At 70.5% G+C, this 16,906-nt stretch overlaps 1 protein-coding gene across 12 annotated transcripts in view; it reads right to left on the bottom strand.

Moving 5' to 3' along the window:
* Positions 1 to 1,208: 1,208 nt before the first annotated feature.
* ADGRB2 (adhesion G protein-coupled receptor B2) overlaps positions 1,209 to 16,906 on the bottom strand; it is a 95,740-nt gene continuing 80,042 nt past the window's right edge. For 5 of the 12 annotated variants that reach the window (XM_080567139.1, XM_080567135.1, XM_080567140.1 and 2 more), the window contains 30 exons: positions 16,490 to 16,573; positions 15,264 to 15,428; positions 14,049 to 14,213; positions 12,869 to 13,033; positions 11,482 to 11,646; positions 11,312 to 11,413; positions 11,082 to 11,188; positions 10,458 to 10,652; positions 10,307 to 10,375; positions 10,110 to 10,218; positions 9,890 to 10,036; positions 9,364 to 9,439; positions 9,189 to 9,291; positions 9,011 to 9,054; positions 7,935 to 8,061; positions 7,336 to 7,439; positions 6,974 to 7,076; positions 6,590 to 6,740; positions 6,258 to 6,327; positions 6,082 to 6,148; positions 5,892 to 5,977; positions 5,229 to 5,327; positions 4,245 to 4,416; positions 4,058 to 4,153; positions 3,847 to 3,886; positions 3,032 to 3,669; positions 2,687 to 2,722; positions 2,199 to 2,303; positions 2,011 to 2,064; positions 1,209 to 1,899 (listed from right to left, as the gene is read on the bottom strand). In XM_080567139.1, the coding sequence (XP_080423265.1) occupies positions 1,711 to 1,899; positions 2,011 to 2,064; positions 2,199 to 2,303; positions 2,687 to 2,722; positions 3,032 to 3,669; positions 3,847 to 3,886; positions 4,058 to 4,153; positions 4,245 to 4,416; positions 5,229 to 5,327; positions 5,892 to 5,977; positions 6,082 to 6,148; positions 6,258 to 6,327; positions 6,590 to 6,740; positions 6,974 to 7,076; positions 7,336 to 7,439; positions 7,935 to 8,061; positions 9,011 to 9,054; positions 9,189 to 9,291; positions 9,364 to 9,439; positions 9,890 to 10,036; positions 10,110 to 10,218; positions 10,307 to 10,375; positions 10,458 to 10,652; positions 11,082 to 11,188; positions 11,312 to 11,413; positions 11,482 to 11,646; positions 12,869 to 13,033; positions 14,049 to 14,213; positions 15,264 to 15,428; positions 16,490 to 16,573 (3,833 nt within the window). In that variant the 3' untranslated portion in view covers positions 1,209 to 1,710. The remainder of the gene's footprint in view (positions 1,900 to 2,010; positions 2,065 to 2,198; positions 2,304 to 2,686; positions 2,723 to 3,031; positions 3,670 to 3,846; positions 3,887 to 4,057; positions 4,154 to 4,244; positions 4,417 to 5,228; positions 5,328 to 5,891; positions 5,978 to 6,081; positions 6,149 to 6,257; positions 6,328 to 6,589; positions 6,741 to 6,973; positions 7,077 to 7,335; positions 7,440 to 7,934; positions 8,062 to 9,010; positions 9,055 to 9,188; positions 9,292 to 9,363; positions 9,440 to 9,889; positions 10,037 to 10,109; positions 10,219 to 10,306; positions 10,376 to 10,457; positions 10,653 to 11,081; positions 11,189 to 11,311; positions 11,414 to 11,481; positions 11,647 to 12,868; positions 13,034 to 14,048; positions 14,214 to 15,263; positions 15,429 to 16,489; positions 16,574 to 16,906) is intronic. The other 7 variants (XM_080567137.1, XM_080567143.1, XM_080567144.1 and 4 more) reach the window with 7 other exon arrangements.

The following is a 16,906-nucleotide window of genomic DNA, read 5'->3' as shown; positions in this document are numbered from 1 at the left end:
AGCCCCCAGCACCGTCCCAGGGAGCTCAGCCCCAGCCCCAGCCCCGCAGCTGAGCCCCTGCTGCAGCACCGAGCCCCAGCCCCAGCCCCAATCCCCCCCCCAGTGCCGCCCGTGGCCCCCAGATGTTGCACAACTGGAGCTGGCCCCAGCCCAGCGCTGGCTCACCGCTTCCCTACTCCCAGCACTGCAGCCTCCAGCCCCAGCACCCAGACCCAAACTGGGCAGCGCTGGGATGAGCTGGGCTGTGCAATTAGCACGGGATGGGGCAGCCAGGGGCCGAGGAGAGACCCTCGCTTTGGGGGGGGTGGCTGGGGGCCTTTGGGTGCGCATCGCCTGTGCCTGCAGCCACCCCCTGGCTGGCACCACTCCGCTGCTGGCCGCACACCAGCAGGAACCAGTAAGCTTCTGATGGGGCACTGGGAGGCTGGGGGAGCTGGGGGGGAGCTGGAGAGCCCCGCACAGCACCGCTACGGAGGTGAGGAGCAAACCAGCACCTTGGAGGTCTCCAGTCCAAACCGGGCAGCATCCTTCTTATGGAGACCCTGGGTCCCCGCAGAACCTCGCCTGTCCAAAAGGGGAGCACCATGGGGTGCTTCCTGCTCACCCCCAGCCGCTGCCAAGCGTGTCCCAGCTGAAACGAGCCCCGAGGGAAGTTCGGATTTCTGCCAGGGACCCCCCAGCCATGCCCAGGGGGTGCTTCCCACCAGCACAGCCCTCCTGGAGTATTAGGGCGCACCACAAGGGGGCTTCGGTGCTGAGCCCCTGGTGCACACTGGGGGTTAACACCACCCAGACCTCGTTAGTCCCCGAGCTCCTCTCCCTGGGGGCTACCCCAGACTCGGGTCCCACCCCTGCTCTCCCCCCATGGCCGGGACCCTCCTCTCCCATCCCCCTGCCCCCCCAGCCCCGAGGCAGGGGGACGGTGGCGGGCAGCAGCCGGCAGCCGAAGCTGCTGGGGCAGCGCGAGGCGCCCCACGTTCCCTCTTAGATTGCAGGGTAATTGCCTCCGAAGTTACTCATTTGCTCACAGATTAATTACCGTGTAATTTAGTGCTCAGCTCCTGCAACACGATGCTCCTTTGCACAGCAGCGCACGGGGGCAGGTTCAGCTCCGGCCAGCAGGATCGGTGCCGGGGACCCAGGTCCCCATGGGGTGGCCGTCACCCCGTCCCCATCCCGGCGCTGGGACACGAAGCAGCAGGCGGCGGCCGCGGCCCCACGGCACCACAGAGAGTGAACTTTTATTTCCAACAACGACAGCACCTGCCCCGTGGAGGGGGGGACGGTGGGGACGGCTGGGAGGGGGCGGCCACGGGGCGAGGGCGCCCGGCCACGGGGCCACCCGGCGCGGGGTGCCCGGGGCCGCCGCGCGCGTGCACACGGTGCACTGCGTGAAGAAACGTCCCGGTAGAAAAGAACGGAGATGCCAGGGCCTCGGCGGCCGGGCGGGTGCCGAGCGGGTGCGCAAGTGATCGGTGGGGGTGCGTGGGGGTGCGCGTGTCCCCTCCGCACCCACGTCCCGGGGGGGAGCAGTGGGGAGGAGGAACCGCAACGGCGACAGGCGGGGGGCGGCGGGCGCGCACGGTTCCCCCCGCAGGGACCCCCCCGGGTGCAGAGGAGGACGGAGCAAAGGCGGCGTCCGGGCTGCTCCTGCTGCGGGGTGCCCCAGGCGAAGGCGGCGGCGGCGGGCAGGGCGCCGGGGCTCCCCCCTCACACCTCCGTCTGGAAGTCGCCGTCGGCCGCATCCAGGCCGGCGCAGGGACCCTCCCAGTCGGCGCAGCGCAGCTCGAGCCGGTCGCGGTGGGCGCTGGGCAGGGCGCCCAGCGTCATCGCCTTGAACGTGCTCCACGGCTTGGGCGGCGCGGCCGGCGGCTGCTGCGCATCGGGGCTGGCCGCATCCTGCGGGGCAAGGCAGGGGCTGCAGATCACACAGTGCACGGCCCCGGCCCCCCAGCCGCGGGGCACAGCCCCCCCGCCTCCATCCAGCCCCATCCAGGCTCCGGCACTTACCGTGGCCGTGCTCTTGTCCCCGCCGCCCGAAGAGACGCTCCACCGCTTTTCTCGCTGCGGACAAGACGCGGCGCTCAGCCCCAGCGGCCTCCCTGCTGCCGGGCTCAGCCCCAGCTCCCCCGTCCTGCCCCGAGCACCCTGGTCCATGCAGGGGGAGGCCGGGCAGGATGCAACCCCCAGGTCCTCACCTTGGAGGTGCCGGCAGCGGGCGCCCGGTACCGGTCCAGCGTGTGGAACTTCTGGTTGAGCTCGTGGTAGAGCTCAGAGTGGCGCTTCCGCGTGTGCATCACCTTCTGCAGGGCGAGAGCAGGGCCCGCCGACGTTGGTTTGTGCCCGTACACACCCTGTCCCCGTCCCTGTCCCCATCCCTGTCCCCGTCCCTGTCCCCATCCCTGTCCCCGTCCCAGGGCCACTTGGGGACACACAAAGTCCCTGCTGCCAGCTGAGCGGCACCGCTGCCAAGCTCCGTCTCCTCCCATAAAGCCAGCTAAAATACTCCCACTCAGCGCTGGCGTTTTAATCAAGAGCCGATGCTCTTTATGGCCTGGTGTAAAACTCCTCAGAGCTTGGCTTCTGCTCCCCCAGCCTCGCTCAGGCTGAGGCAGGGCTGCGGCAGAGCCAGGGCCAGCCCGCGGGCACCCACCCCTGTCGGGTGCCACCCGCATGCTTGGCTCACCTCGAAATCCAGGTCGGAGTACCGCAACCTCTTCCTCTGGCAGGGGGTGCACGGGGCCGGAGCAGAGGGGAGGAGGCAGACAAGAAAAGGGAAAAGTCTTTGCAGGGCCGGGGAGAGCCCAGCAGCCCCAGGCAGAGCCCGGCTGCTCCGCCGAGCCAGCCCCGAGCAGATTATAGGATGCCAGGCAGCAAGCACAGGAACAGGGCAAATCTGCAACCCTGCGCACGCACACACACTCGTGCATGCTCACCCACCCCTCTCCCAGGCGTTCCCCACCCCATGCACGCCCCTAGCACACGAGCAGGCTCCCACCCCAGCCCCGTGCTCCCCAGGGCCCCCGCTCACCTCCAAGGACCCCACTTTCATGGCAGAGCCGGGGACGGTGCGGGGCATGGTGCGGCTGCGCTCCGACAGCTCCGAGGCCAGGATCTGCCGCACCGTGGGGTGCTGCTTGAACTGGAGCCCGTAGGGGTGCTTCACCGTCCCGTAGGGCTGGCTCAGGTTCACGTTGACGTGCTCCACCGAGATGAAGCTGGGGTAGGCATCCCCCTCGCCCGCCGGGCGCCCCTTCCCGCCGGGCGCCCCCTCCTCGAGCTGCCCGTCGTCCCGCTGGAAGGGCTTGAGGCTGGCGCTGCGGCGCGGCAGCACCATGTAGTCGCTCTCCCGCGGCGGCTCCGGGGCCCGCAGCCAGCCGTAGTCCACGGGCCGCAGGCTGCTCTCGGTGCACAGGTACACGGGGCCCTGCGCCTCCAGCCCCACCGGCTGCGCCGGCGGCTCGCCCAGCTCCGCCACCACGTTGGGGGGCATCTTGGGCACCTGCACCAGGATGCTGGGCGCGGGGATGTTGCCCGGCAGGCTGGAGAAGCCCAGGCCGCCCTCCGAGCTGGTGTTGAGCTTGGGGTCTTCGTCTCCGTCCAGGGAGATGCGGGACAGGGTGCCGGTGATGGTGGCGGGGTTGCAGGTGTTCACCTCCTTGAACAGCACTGTGGGCAGGCAGCGCGTCGGAGCCGGCACCGAGCAGCCCTCGGGGCACCGAGCCCCCGTGCGCCGGCACTGCGCCCACCCCACAAACTGCCTGCCCCTCCAGGAGTGGCACCACAATGTCCCCGTCCCCAGCACGTGTCCCCGTCCCCAGCACGTGTTCCCGGCAGAGACCTCACCTGTCTGGCACGCCAGGTCAACGTCCTTTTCAAAATCTGTCTATAAAAATACAGAAAGAGGGGGAAAAGGGAGAGAGCGAGAGAGAGAGAGAGAGGAGAGGAAAGAGAGAGAGGGAGAGAGGCGGGGGAGTGAATGCATCTTGGCCAGCACCGGGACCAGCAGGGCGTGCAGGGGCCCTGCCCCGCTCCGCGCCAGCGCTGCCGCACTCACCAGGATCTGCACCTGCCCGTTCTTGCAGGAGTCGGGGGAGTTTTCGTTCTCCTCGCCCCTGCACCCCCCCACCTGGCACTTCACCACGTCCTGGACCTGGGGGGACACAGCCGGTCACGGCCCCGTGGCCGGGGTCCCCCCCCCCCGCGGCCGGGGTCCCCCCCCCGCCCCGTGCCCCCCGCCCCACCTCTCGGCGCAGGAAGCCGTGCACGGTGATGATGACGAAGCCCTGGACGGAGTTGAAGACGGCGAAGAGGACCTGGAAGAGGATGGAGCGCCGGTCGGTCATGGCGAGCACGGCCGACATCCAGGTCAGCGCCAGCAGAGGCAGAACCACGCAGGAGCTCCACAGCGATGCCCTGGGGCAGGGAGAGAGGGGCGGGGGTGAGCCCACCACGGGGGCATCCCCGGCAGAGCCCTGAGCCCCCCGCCCCGCTCCCCGGGGAGCCCACACGTGCACGGTGCAGAGCCCAGTGCCCAAAACCCCCCTGGCACCGAGCGCCCCCCCTCCTGCTCCGCGTCCCCGTGCCGGCGCCGGCTGGGTGCTGGCGGCACTGCCTGCGTTGGGGCGAGGGGGACGGGGCTCTGCGCGCCCCCATCCTGCAGAGCTGGACCCACAATGGTGCTGGGGGGCCGCGGGGGTGACCCTCAGCCTCCCCCAGGCGGCAGAAGAAATGGGGGGGGGGGGGTTCAGCCCTGCTTTTGGGGGCCCAAACCCCTGGCAGCACGGCCAGCAGGCTGATGGGGGTGGCAGTGTCACAGCCCGTCCCACACAGCCCAGCCAGCACCCGGGGGGGCTCACGTGCCACGGAAGGGGTCCCGGGGATGCTCCCATCACCGCCCCCCCTCGGTGCTGCCCTCCCCGCTCCCCCCACCCCGGGCAGGAGGGGCCGAGCCCCCGCGCCCCAGCGTCGGCGATGAGGTGACCCTGCGGGAAGCCATGCAGGCGTGATGGCTGCGGGGGGGGGGGGGGGGAAACGCGTGCCCCCCGCACCCGGGGGGCCGCCCCGAGCACTCAGCCTTCTCCCTGCCCGCGGGACCCCCGGCCCCAATCCCCAGGAGGAAAGGGGGTGCCCAGAGCCCACCCTAACCGCCCCCCCTCCCCCAGGACCCCCTCCCCAAAATTCCGGTGCCAGGCTGTGCTCGGGGCGGGGGCGCAGCGGGCACTAACATGGCGTTGCTGGCGGTGGCGGAGGTCATGGCGGCGCTGGACACCACGCCGCACTTGGTGCATTTCAGCAGCAGGCTGCCGCAGGGGGGGGGCTTCGAGCTACGAGCCCACCACCACCACCCCCCCGGCGCCCCCGCGGCCAGGACCGGGCCACGTGGGGAGGCAGGCGGGGGGACAGCAAGGCCGGGGGGAGGGCAGGATGGGGACGGACGGATGGATGGACGGACGGATGGACGGATGGATGGACGGACAGGGGCAGAAAGCAAATGGAGGGAGAAAAAAGAAAGAGAGAGAGAGAGCCGGGTTAGTCGGGGCGGCGGCACAGCGGTTAATGGCGAGCAGGGGTGGCCAAGCGGCAGCCGGGACGGGCGGGTGGGCTCAGCCCCCTCCCCTGGCGGTGCGGGGGGTCCGCAGCAAGCGGCTCCCCCTGGCCCTGGGGGATGCACGGGGTGGCTGCCCCCCTCCCCATCCGCTGTCCCTCCCCAGCAGCCCCCAGCGTGCGGCTGCGCCGGGCTCGGTCCCACCGCCCACCGGTGCGGTGAAGTCTGCCCCGTGCTCAGCCCCGCTCCCAAGGGACCCCCACGGCCCCCCCCAGGCCCCCCGGCAGGGCAGGGGGCTCCGCGACGGCCCCCGGCACAGCCCCGCCGGGCGCAGGGCACTTACCCAGCTCGCTGCTTTTTGGACTTATCTGAAATGCCGTCGCGGGACATGAGCTTGTTGAACACGATGATGCCGACCAGCATGTTCACCTGGGGGGGGGGGAACAGAGCCGGGGTTAGGGCCGTCATGGCCCCCCCGAGCCAAGGGGGAGTTTTGGGGGGTGGGTTTGGGGTCCGAGGGGGGGGCAGCCTACCAGCACAATGACGGCAGCGGGTCCCACGAAGGCGTAGAGCAGACCGCCCTCCAGCGAGAGCCAGCAGCTGCGGGGACCGGGGGTGTCAGGGTTCGCGGGGGGGGCGCCCCCTGCTCCATCCCCGTCCCCTGACCCCACATTGCTGCCACGCTCCTGCACCCCCCAGCCCCACGTACTAGCTCGCCGTCCCGTAGCCTTTGGTCCGCGTGAAGCCGACGGAGACGGCGACCACGAGGGCTGGCAAACCTGGAGGAGGGAGGGGAGACGGGGCCGAGCTGCAGGGGGGCGGCGGTGCTGTGCCCCCCCGGGACAGCCCCCACGGATGGGGACACGGAATCGGGGCCCTTCTGGCACCTCCCCACGGCTTGGCCGGTCACAGGTGCCACACACAGAGGCTGCTCTCCCCCGTGCCTCAGTTTCCCTCGGAGGGATTCAACAACCCCTGCGGGTACCAGGAAGGGTGCGCGGTGCCTCCCCCCTGCCCCCCAAAGCCCCCCCAGGCCCTTACCCCATCCCAAGCAGAGGAAGCGCTTCCTGACCAGGCGTGTCCGGATCCGGCCGATCACCGCCAGGTAGGACTGCCAGGCCTCCGTCAGCACCCAGCAGAAGGAGGAGAGGAAGAAGAAGTGGAGGAAGGCGGCCGTCATGGTGCACACGCCCTGTGCCGGGGACGCGGCGCCTTAGGGGACGCGGCACGGCCACGCGCCAGCACCGCGGCGGTTAAACTCCCACGCCTGGGCGAGGGTTGTGTCAAAGCCGCCGCCACGCAAAGAGTTTAATCCCGAGATTGAGTTAATCCAAATCCAATCTGCCCCTGGAGAAGCCGCCCCCCCCCCCCCCCCCCCCCCCCAGGGGGCTCGAACCCCAGCCCGTGGCGCGGCGCTGTGCCCACCTTGCTGAGCATCTGGGACTGCCCCACGAGGATGAGGATGTTGGAGGCCAGGATGGAGACGCAGAAGTTGAGCAGGATGATGGAGCGCTCCGACTTGATGAACCTGTGGGGGGGGAACAGCGGCGTGGGGCCAGGGCACCGGCCCATCCCCTCCTCGTCCCGTGTCCCCCCCGTGCTGCCCCGGGGACAGCAGCGCACCGCCGGGGCACCTCTCCCACCCCGTGTCCCTTCCCTGCACACTGCTTTTACCCACGCTGAGCTCAGCTTTTGCTCACGCCGTGTCCCCCTTCGCGCCCCCTCCCCACATCTCTCACGCTCCCCCCGGGGTCCCCACTGTCCCCAGAGCCACCCGGGGCGGTCACCTCCAGAAGGCAGCGTAGATCACCAGCAGGGTCAGCAGGGCCATGCAGGAGACGGCGCAGCCGATCATCAGAGGCACCGAGGGGGTGCCCGAGGGGTCCATGGCCTGGCAGGGAAGGGGGGGGGGGGGAAGGCTGAGCCCAGCCCCGCTGTGGCTGCTCCCTGCCCCCTGCCGTGCCCCTCTGTCCCTCCCGGTTGGGGACCCCCCCGTGTGCCAACGGAGGGGGGTGAGCGGTGGTGGCGGCGCAGCCGAGGCGCCTTCCCGGGGACCCGTGCCCATCTCCATGCCGACGGGGGACGTGGGTGGAATAGCAATGGGGGGGGGGGGGGGCCGGGGCCGTGTGCCAGGAGGGCTCTGACCCCTCCTCGATGCAGAGCCCTGCGGCACCCTGCCCGCCCCAGCGCACCCTCAGGGTGCTGGGGGCACAGGGGTGCCCTCCTCGGGGAGCCCCCCCGGTCTGAAATCCCCCCCGTGCCACCCGTGCCCCTGCAGCCCCTGCCCACCCCACCCTGCCCCAGGACCCCCACCTCGGCCAGGCCCCACAGCCCAGGGAGTGCCCCCGGTGTGTCCCCCCCCCCGTGCGCCATCCCTGTCCCCTACCAGGTCTCTGGGCAGCTGGGCGAGGACGGCGAAGGTGGCGAGCTGGCGGCACTGGCATTTGGTGTGCGCCGGGAGGGTCTCCAGGGTTTGGCAGCTCTCCGTGTCCCAGTTTCCCAAGCCAGCATCCCTGATTAATGGGACGAGAGCGAGGGAGCGAGCAATTTGAAGCGATCAGACCCACACGCAGCCCCTCGGCGCTCCTCGCTTAACCCTTCGCTGGCCCTGGCCGGGGTGGCTGCCCTGAGCCCGCAGCAGGGCCCGAGGCGCTGATCCCCGCCCCGGGGAGCTGTGCGGCACCGAGCCTTGGTCTTTAATCATCCCATCCAGACCGGGGGGGGCGAACTGAAACCGCAGGAGGGAGGGGGCCAGGCCTGGGAGGAGGCTGGTGGGGATGGAGAGGGGCTGGGGCAGTGCCGGGGGGGCAGAGGCAGTCCCAGGGGTCTCCTGCACCCGGCACAGGGACCCCCTGCAAAGCCAAACCTTCCGGGTAAACGCTCCTGGGCAGCCCCAGGGCCACCCCTGCAAGGGACAATGCCAGGAGGGGGAGCCCCGTGGGGACGCTGGCCGTGCGCATGGCACAGGGAACGCAGCCACAGGCGATGGGGACCTCGGTCTGCAGGACAGCTGGGGACGTGTGTCCCCGGGCAGGCTGAGACCCACCACGCTCAGCACAGCCCCGCGTCTCCCCGTCACCGCAGGAGCCACGCTGCGGTGCCCCAGGCTCCCCGGGGGGCTGCACCGGCACCGGTGACCCCAAAGGCGCAGAGCACCCCCAGGCGCTGCCCCCCACCCCGCAGCACAGCCCCCCCCCCACGTTGTGCCCTACTTTCCCTCTCTCCTGCCACAGCGCCGTGCTAACAAATTGCATCTGGCAGGCGGGAGGCATCCGGCTCCGGCAGCACGCGGGAGCAGATCGATACCCGCGCGAGGAACACCATCCTGCAGCTGGAGCCCTGCTGCACGTCCCTCCCCCGGGGACTCGGTGCCTCCGGGGCACGGGGACAGCCCGGCCCCATCTCCCAGCATCGCCCCCCCCTCAGTGGGGCTGCCCACGCTGCCCCCCGCGCCCCACTCACGTCCTCGAGTAGTCCCAGGTGACGCACTGCGGGTGGGACGTGCCCTGCGGACAGATGGGGGGGTGAGCAGCGCACCCGCTGCCAGCCCCCAGGGGGTGTTTGGCCCCCCCGGGGACCTGCCCAGCTCCCCAGTGCCCTCAGAGCGATGGGACAGGAGCGGTGACGAGGGGACACGCACGTTGATGACGTGGGAGAGCTCCACCAGGACCAGGGGCTCGGCAGGCTTGGTCGGCGGGCGCACGGTCACCGTCAGCACCTTGGAGGTGACGGCCAGGGGGGCCCTGCGGGGAGGGGGCAGCGGCTGTCACAGGGACGGGGGCACTCTGTGGGGGCAGCGGGGCAGCCCCACTCACCTGGGCGGGGGCAGGATCAGCCCCAGCGTGCGGTACAGCACGGCCCCGATGACGAAGTGGGACGACTCGTCCAGCTCTGCGGAGAGAGGGGAAGGAGAGCGGCGCCGGGGCCCGGGGAGGCGCGGAGCCAGCGCCCGGCACACGCGCGGACACGCACGGCACACGTGCACCCGGCGAGCAGACGCAGACACGGGCGAGCCCGCGCGGCTGCTCCAGACACGGGGGCGAGAACACGCGCCCCTCCGACACGGGTGCTGGCACGCAGACCTGCAGAGCCGTGGGCTGGCAGGACGCCACCCGCGTGCTCGCACACGCACGCACACTTCCAGACGTGCCAGCCACAAACGTGCCCCCACGCAGCCCCAGACACATCAGCTCACGCACGTGCACACCCGCCCACACGCGGTCTCCTGGAGGCGCACGCTCACACGTGTGCGCAGCACCAGACGTGCACACCCACACGCGCGCACAGCCCCAGGCGCATGCGCCACGCGATGCCAGCTCACAGGCGCCCAGCGCACCGTACCGGTGGAGGCGAGGCTCAGCACCTCCCTGGGGATGAAGAGCTTGTCCTCGGAGCTGCGCGCCCAGTCCTTCATGCCCCGGCGCCCCTTCATGGGGAAGTTGATGTCGCTGGAGACGGCGGAGACGGGCTCGCGCTGGATGCTGATCACTGCCGGGGCACAGCGGGCGTCAGCAGCCGGCTCCCCGCGCCCGCCGCGTCCCCTGCGCGCCCCGCCGCTCACCCAGGTTGTCGGTGACGATGAGGGAGCTCTGGAAAGCCTTCAGCGCGTCCCCCACCAGGTGGATGAAGTCCTCCACCACCTTCATCAGGTGCACGGAGCCGGGAGAGACCTGCGGGAGGGCGAGCAGCTCGGGGGTGTCCGCAGGGGGGACACACCGTGGCCAGCCTGGCCACCCGCCCGAGCCCCGCGCCGCTCACCTGCTGTGCGTCCTCCCACTTGTCCCGGTTCTCCGCGTCCACCATGTAGCTCACCACCTGGAAGAAGCGCTGCAGGGACGGGGGTCAGCGGGGCTGGGGGACCGACCGCTGCCACCTCCCCGGGGTGCCCCCCACGTCCCCGGCTCGGTACCTGCACGTCCTCGGAGGACGGGGTGTAGGTGGCCCTCTTGAAGGTGTTGGTGACGTTGCGCAGGATCTCCACGGAGAAGAGCAGGTCCCCGCTGTAGTAGGTCTTGCGGGCCATGAGCTCCAGCAGGCTCCGCACCACCTGCGACATGCCCTCGCCCGCCAGCACCCGCTGCCCCTTGGCCAGGTGCTCCCGCAGCTTGTACGGGGGGGGGACACGGGTGTCACCCCGCTGCCAGCACCTCCCGAGGTGCTCTGTGCCCCCCGCCCCTCACCATGCCCAGAGCCAGGGGCACTGCAGAGCTAATTGCACCAGTCTGGGCAGCAGTGGGACAAGCGGATCTGGGGGGTTCCTTCCCATCCCGAGAGCCACTTCCTGAGGACACAGCGGCTCTGGGGTCCCCTTCCAGCTGCAGGACGCTGTCCTCCCTCCCAGCCCTGCCCGGGGACCCATCTGTTTCCCCATGTGGCATCCGACTGGTGCCAGCACCCAGGGCAATGAATTAACCCCCCCGCCACGCAGCACAGGGAGCGGTGAGGGGTCCCTGTCCCGGTTGGGGACAGCAGGGGAGGGCAGCAGGGGCTGGGGACCCCTGGGGACGGGGTCCGTGCCAGAGCGTGCACCTACTGAGAGATGTAAGTATCGGTACTCGTGGGAGATGCAGCGGGCAAAGCTGGGCACACCCCAGTACGCGACCCCGTGGGGGCTCAGCAGGCACCGGCGGCTGGCGGACCCTGCGCGGGACACAAGGGGCAGGGGGCTCGAGGCCAGCACAGGAGCCGTGCCCCCATCAGCCGCCTCTGCCCGCCCCCTGCAGCCCCCGGGGGACTGGGGACCACGCTCCCCGTGCCCCTCACCTGTGGCGTTGGGGGGACACTTGTTGTAGATGACGTCCCCGGCGGCGGTTTTCTTCCAGGTCATCAGCATGACGTACTCGTCCTTGCACATCTCGTGGTAGGCTGCGGGGTGAGAGGGGGGTCAGGCGCGGCACGGGCACCGGGGGCGGGCGCCGGGGGCTGCCCCGTACCTGGGCACTTCTTCTCGTTGCAGGTCTTCACCTCCTCGCCCGTGCCCTCGCAGGGGTAGCCCTGCACGCCGGTGCCCTCGCACATGCGGAAGCGGCGCTGCCAGCCCGTGTCGCAGGTCTTGGAGCAGAGGCTCCAGTGGTTCCAGGGGCCCCACTTGCTGTCGGCTGCGGGGCAGGGACACGGTGGGGGCCCCCGGCCGCGGGACGCCCGGCTCAGTGTGGTGGGTGACACCCAGGGCCACAGGGAGTGGGGGTGGGGACAGGGGACGGGGCAGGGCTGGTGGGCCCCTGCTGTGGCTGCCCGCCGTGCCGCGGATGGAAATCTCCACGGGGATTAAGTCCCCGGATCGATAATTTAAATCTCCTTCCAAGACAAACGCCCCCGTGCAGCACGCCTGGCTGCTCCCACACGGCAGCCCAAGGGCACCCTGGCACGTCGCAGACCCGCTCCCACCCTGCGGCACAGGGCAGCCCCCACCTCCCTCTGTGCCGGCAATGGATGCGGGGGAGTCGAAGGGCAGGAAGAGGACGGGCTCTGCCCTTTGGCTGACTCCCCCTTGCCCTGTGTCCCCATCCCCGAGCCCCAGGAGGCAGCGGGGCGGTGGGACGGGCACCGAGCTGCCCTGGGTACGTGCACAAGAGCTTGCACGCCCCCAGTGCACCAGGACCTGCAGCCCCCGGGCACCGACAGCCCCCGCAGCACCCAGCACACAGCCGGGGGCCAGCAGGGACGCCCAGCACAGACACCTCCTGCTGGGATGCGCCTGGAGGCAGCGATCGGCGCGAGGGGGGAGGCTGCCGGTCCCCAGCATCACCCCTGGCGTCCTGCTCCCCCCGCACCCACATCCGCAACGAGGGGTGTGCGAGCTGCCGGCACCATCACGTCACCAACAGTGACACCAGACAGTCACACTGCAGGATGCCAGCAGCCTGGCATCACTGATGGTGACACCGAACGGTGACAGCACAGGGTGCCAGCAGCCTCACGTCACCAATGGTGACACCAAATGGTGACAGCGCAGGGTGCCAGCAGCCTGGCATCACTGATGGTGGCACCAAACGGTGATGCCACAGCGCGCCAGCAGCCTCACGTCACTGATAGTGACACCAAACAGTGACACCTCAGGGTGCCAGCAGCCTGGCATCACTGATGGTGGCACCAAACGGTGACACCGCAGGGTGCCAGCAGCCTGTTGCCACTGATGGTGACACCAAATGTTGACACCACAGGGTGCCAGCAGCCCGGCATCACCGATGGTGACACTTCATCAGCTTTAAGGCAGATTCGCAGCCCGGCCACGTGCCGATGCTCCACGCCACGACGCGCAGTGCCAGCAGCGTGCCGTGCCCCCCGCCTCGCTCCCCCCCCCGGCGCGCGGGGCCTTACTGGGACACGTGGGGTTGGAGCACTCGCGGGCGTCGGCGTGGGCCCCCCGGCACTCTGCCCAGCCGTGGGCCGAGACGCTGCACTTGCGCGTGCGCTGCTGCGTGCCGTTGGCGCAGGTGACGGAGCAGCGGCTCCAGGCGCCCCACTCCAGCCACTGCCCTTCCACTGCGGGGACAACGAGACAGCGGCGTCAGCGCCCCCAGGCCAGCAGCACCGGCTCCCCGCCGCCCGCGCCCCGCTCCCCGTGCAACGGGTCCAGCCTACCGACGTGCCGGCTCCGCGTGCCGAAGCCCGGAGCAGGCAGCGCCCAGCCCTGACCCAGCCAAGGGGGTCCCGTCACCGGGACTGGGCCCCCCAGCCCCGCAGGGGCTGGCCCTACAGCACCGCGGCGCCCAGCCCTGCTGCAGGTGCGCCCCGTGGGACCCGCTGGGAGCCCCCGGCACTGCTCCACGCCAACCCCCTGAGCCCCAGCGCTGCTGCGGGGGCCGGGGCAGGCAGGGAAGGAGTTGCTGGAGCTTCCGTGGCTCTGGCAGCCTCTCTGTGGGCAGGCAGGGTGCATGGCAAGAGCCCCGTGCCGCGGGGACGCGGCCCTGCCACAGCTGCTGCAGTGGGAGGGGGCATGGGTGCACCCTGAGCCCAGGGGCTCCCCTTCCTCCTCATGCCCCCAGCCCACCTCCAGCCTCACCAGGCTGCACACGCAGGATGCCCCCGCAGCCCACCGGCCCCAAAACAGCCTCCCCGGCTGTGACCATGCCAGGAGAACGAAGAGACGGTGACGGCGCTGCCACCCGCGCGCACACAGACCCCACAGCCCCCTCCAGCCACCTCCCGGTGCCCCACAACGTCCCCGCGCCACCCCAGGTGCCAGCACGCCCCGGGGCTGGCCCCTCCTGCCCGTGGTGGGGGCTCCAGGCCCCCCCTGCACGGCCAACGGAGCCAGTTCTCCACAGGGACAGGAGGGTGCAGCCCGTGCCATCACCCCCCTGTGCCCCTGGGCTGTGCCAGGTCCCTGTGGCGGTGCCACAGCGGCCGTACCGCCTGTCCCGTGCACCACTGCAGCCCCTGCACCGGGAGCAAAGCCCTGGCTCCCGGCTCCTGGCTTTCCCCGGCCGTCCCAGGGCTGGGGACGCGGCCGGGCGGGCAGGGGGGGAGCAGGGGGAGAGGGGGGAGCGGTACTGACCCGGGCAGGTCGCGATATTGCAGGGCTTGGCCTGCAGCTCGGGGCCCTCGCAGGCTTTCCCTCCGTGCCGCGGGGCCACGCACCGCCGCGTCCTGGTCCTGGCCCCTCGCCCGCAGGTCACCGAGCACAGGCTCCACGGGGACCACTCCTCCCACGCGCCGTGAACTGCAACACAGCACAGCGCCGTCACGGCACGGCCCCACGGGGGCTGCAGCCTCCCTGCGCCTCCCTCCTGGCACCGAGGGGTCCTGGGCAGCGCAGACCCCTCGTGCCCGCGGCCGCTGCTCTGCGGCGGAGCTGGGCATGGTCCCCACTCCCCTCCTCGCCCTGTGGCACCGGCACCTTCCCCACCTTCACGCCCCAAAGGCCCCGAGCAGGCGCTGGTGGTGCTGTCGCTCCCCGCCCGCCCTGGCACAGCCTCTTTCACCCTGGCACTGAAGCAGCGGGCACAGTCCCTGCACGCGTAGCGCTCGCACAAGCTCGGCTCCCTCGGAAAGGACTCGGGGACCTCGGGGCTCCCAAGCGTCCTAAAGGATGCTCTGCGAGCCGAGATGGCCCCAGCAGCCCCTGTGCCCCCACGCCAAGGGGAGCATCCACGTGTTACGGGGTGCAAAGCCCCCCAACACCTGGCAGCCTGGCTGCTGCGGCTGCACCCCGAGGTCCCACTGGTCCCCACAGTCCCACACAGGACACACGGACCCCACTGTGGACAGACAGACAGGCGGGCATAGCACTGCAGGTGCCACCACAGGCATCCATCCTGCTTGCTCCTGCTCAGGACCGTGCTGGAGCAGCTCGGCCACCTCCTGCCCCACACGAGTCCCCTGGTGCCAGCCCCACAGCACAGGCTCCAGCCCCTGCCTCTCCCCCAGCTCCGCATTTCCCCAGGGAAGCCCCGAGGTTGCCGGCATCCGCTGGGGATGGGGACGAAGAGGAGAAGGCAAGGCAGGCAGGGGACTGGGGCACACACTGCAGGTGCCTTCCGCCACAGATCCCCGAGAGCTCCGCAGCAGGGGAAGGCTGGTGGGCTGCTCCTGCTGCCACCACCGCACAGCCACACGAAGCCACCCTCCCTGCACACCCCCAGGCACCCCCGTTTTCCACACCACCGAGAGACCGCCCGCAAGGACGTGTCCCCAGCCACCCGCCCACCCAGCCCGTGGTGCCCAGCCGGTGCTGGGCACCCCCGTCCCGGCACTGGAAGCCCCCCCGTACCTGGGCAGGTGGCCGTGTTGTTGCAGGTCCGCGTCTCGCGCAGCAGCCCGCTGCACAGCGTGCCGTAGGGAGAGGAGACGCAGGAGCGCGTCCGCACCTGGGAGCCCTGCCCACACGTCAGGGAGCAGACGCTCCACTGGGACCACTCCTCTGCCGCGGGGTCCCCTGCGGGGAGACGTCGGGTGAGGGCTGGGGGCTGCCCAGGGAGCCCGCGGGGTCCCCACCGGCACCGGGAGCAGCAAGGACGAGCTGCCGAGAGCGCCCTGGCACCGAGGACGCAGGCAGGGCGAAGGAGCCCCCACCACGGTGCTGCCGCCCTCCAGACCCGGAGCAGGGGCCCCAGGCACCAGGCACAAGGCACAAGGCCCTGGGCGCAGGATGTGACCCAGCACAGGGTCCTGTGCGACCCCCGGGTGCCCGAGGGAGCCCGGCACAGGCAGCACCGCTCGCCTTCGCCGCGCAGCCGCCGCGCTGACATTTCCAAGCACCTGGCTCTTATTAAGCTTGATGATCTATCTGAAGCCGTTGGACAGGCCGGAGGAAAAGGCCATCAGTTTAAATTAAAAAGGAAGGTACAGAGGAGGGCTCTGAAGGGGATGGTTTGTCCCGCAGACGGGCTCTGCTCCCACCGAGGTGCCCCTACCCAGGGTGAGGCGGGGGGCTGCTCGCCCCACAGGGGTCCTGCTTCCCCCTGGCCAGTGGGGATGGAAACGGGCAGGCTGGAAATGGGGCTGGGAACCAGCACAGCCCGCTGAGCTGGGCTGGGGGCCGGGGCTGCCCCCAGGGCTGGTGTTGGGGTGGCCGAGGTGGCCCCCCCGGCTCTGCCCAGCACCCCCCCGGGGCAGGATGGGGCCGGCAGCGCAGGACCTGGGAGCAGCCGAGCGCAGCGGGGAGATCGGCATGCCAGACACACGGCCCGGCGCTGGGGCCATCCATCTCCCCGCTCGCCTCCGAGCCCTCGACCCATAAATCAGGGAGTGCTGGGGAGGGGTAGCGGCACGCTCAAATTACCCAGATGAATTTGCCAAATAAATACATTTGAACGAAACAATTAATGGATTTTTTTTTTCCTGCTTTACAACCCTCGGAGGAAGGTGCAAAGGAAAAAAAAATGCATAAATGGAGCAAATTAAGTCAGTCCGTGGGCAGGAAGCAAAGGAAGTCACTCCGTCTCCGCCGCCCTGCCCACGGCCGAGCCCAGCGCCACCTGCTCCCATCCCCGGTACCTGTCTGGGCCATGTAGACACCCGGCTCGTCCGCCGACCGGGGCCACTGGGTTTTCACCTTCTGGTTCTCCTCAACCGCATTGCCTGGAAGAGAGAAGGGCTCCGGTGAGAGCGGGCAGGGGCAGGCACGGGACCGGGCCACTGCGAGCCGAGGGACGTTGCAGGGTGGGACAGGGATGCCCAGCCCCACGCTGAGCACCACGTGGCTTGCTGAATGCTGGAGGTGGCCGAGCACACTCGTGACCCCCCCCCCCCCAGAACACGTCACAGCTCTGCCAACCCCGGCTTTTTGGCAGTTTGGGCTGAAATAAACCTGTGCACTTCAGGGCACCCGTGCCCCCGGTGCACCCCGGGGTGCCCGCGCCCCCAGGGCACGTGGCTAGCGGAGCGCAGCGGTGCTCTCCCGTCCCCACTTAA

The sequence above is a fragment of the Anser brachyrhynchus genome (genome assembly GCF_964034855.1).
Source record: "Anser brachyrhynchus genome assembly, chromosome: 24".
Lineage (NCBI taxonomy): Eukaryota > Metazoa > Chordata > Aves > Anseriformes > Anatidae > Anser > Anser brachyrhynchus.
Note: the sequence above shows the minus strand (reverse complement) of the source record. Positions and strands in the feature narration are given on the sequence as shown.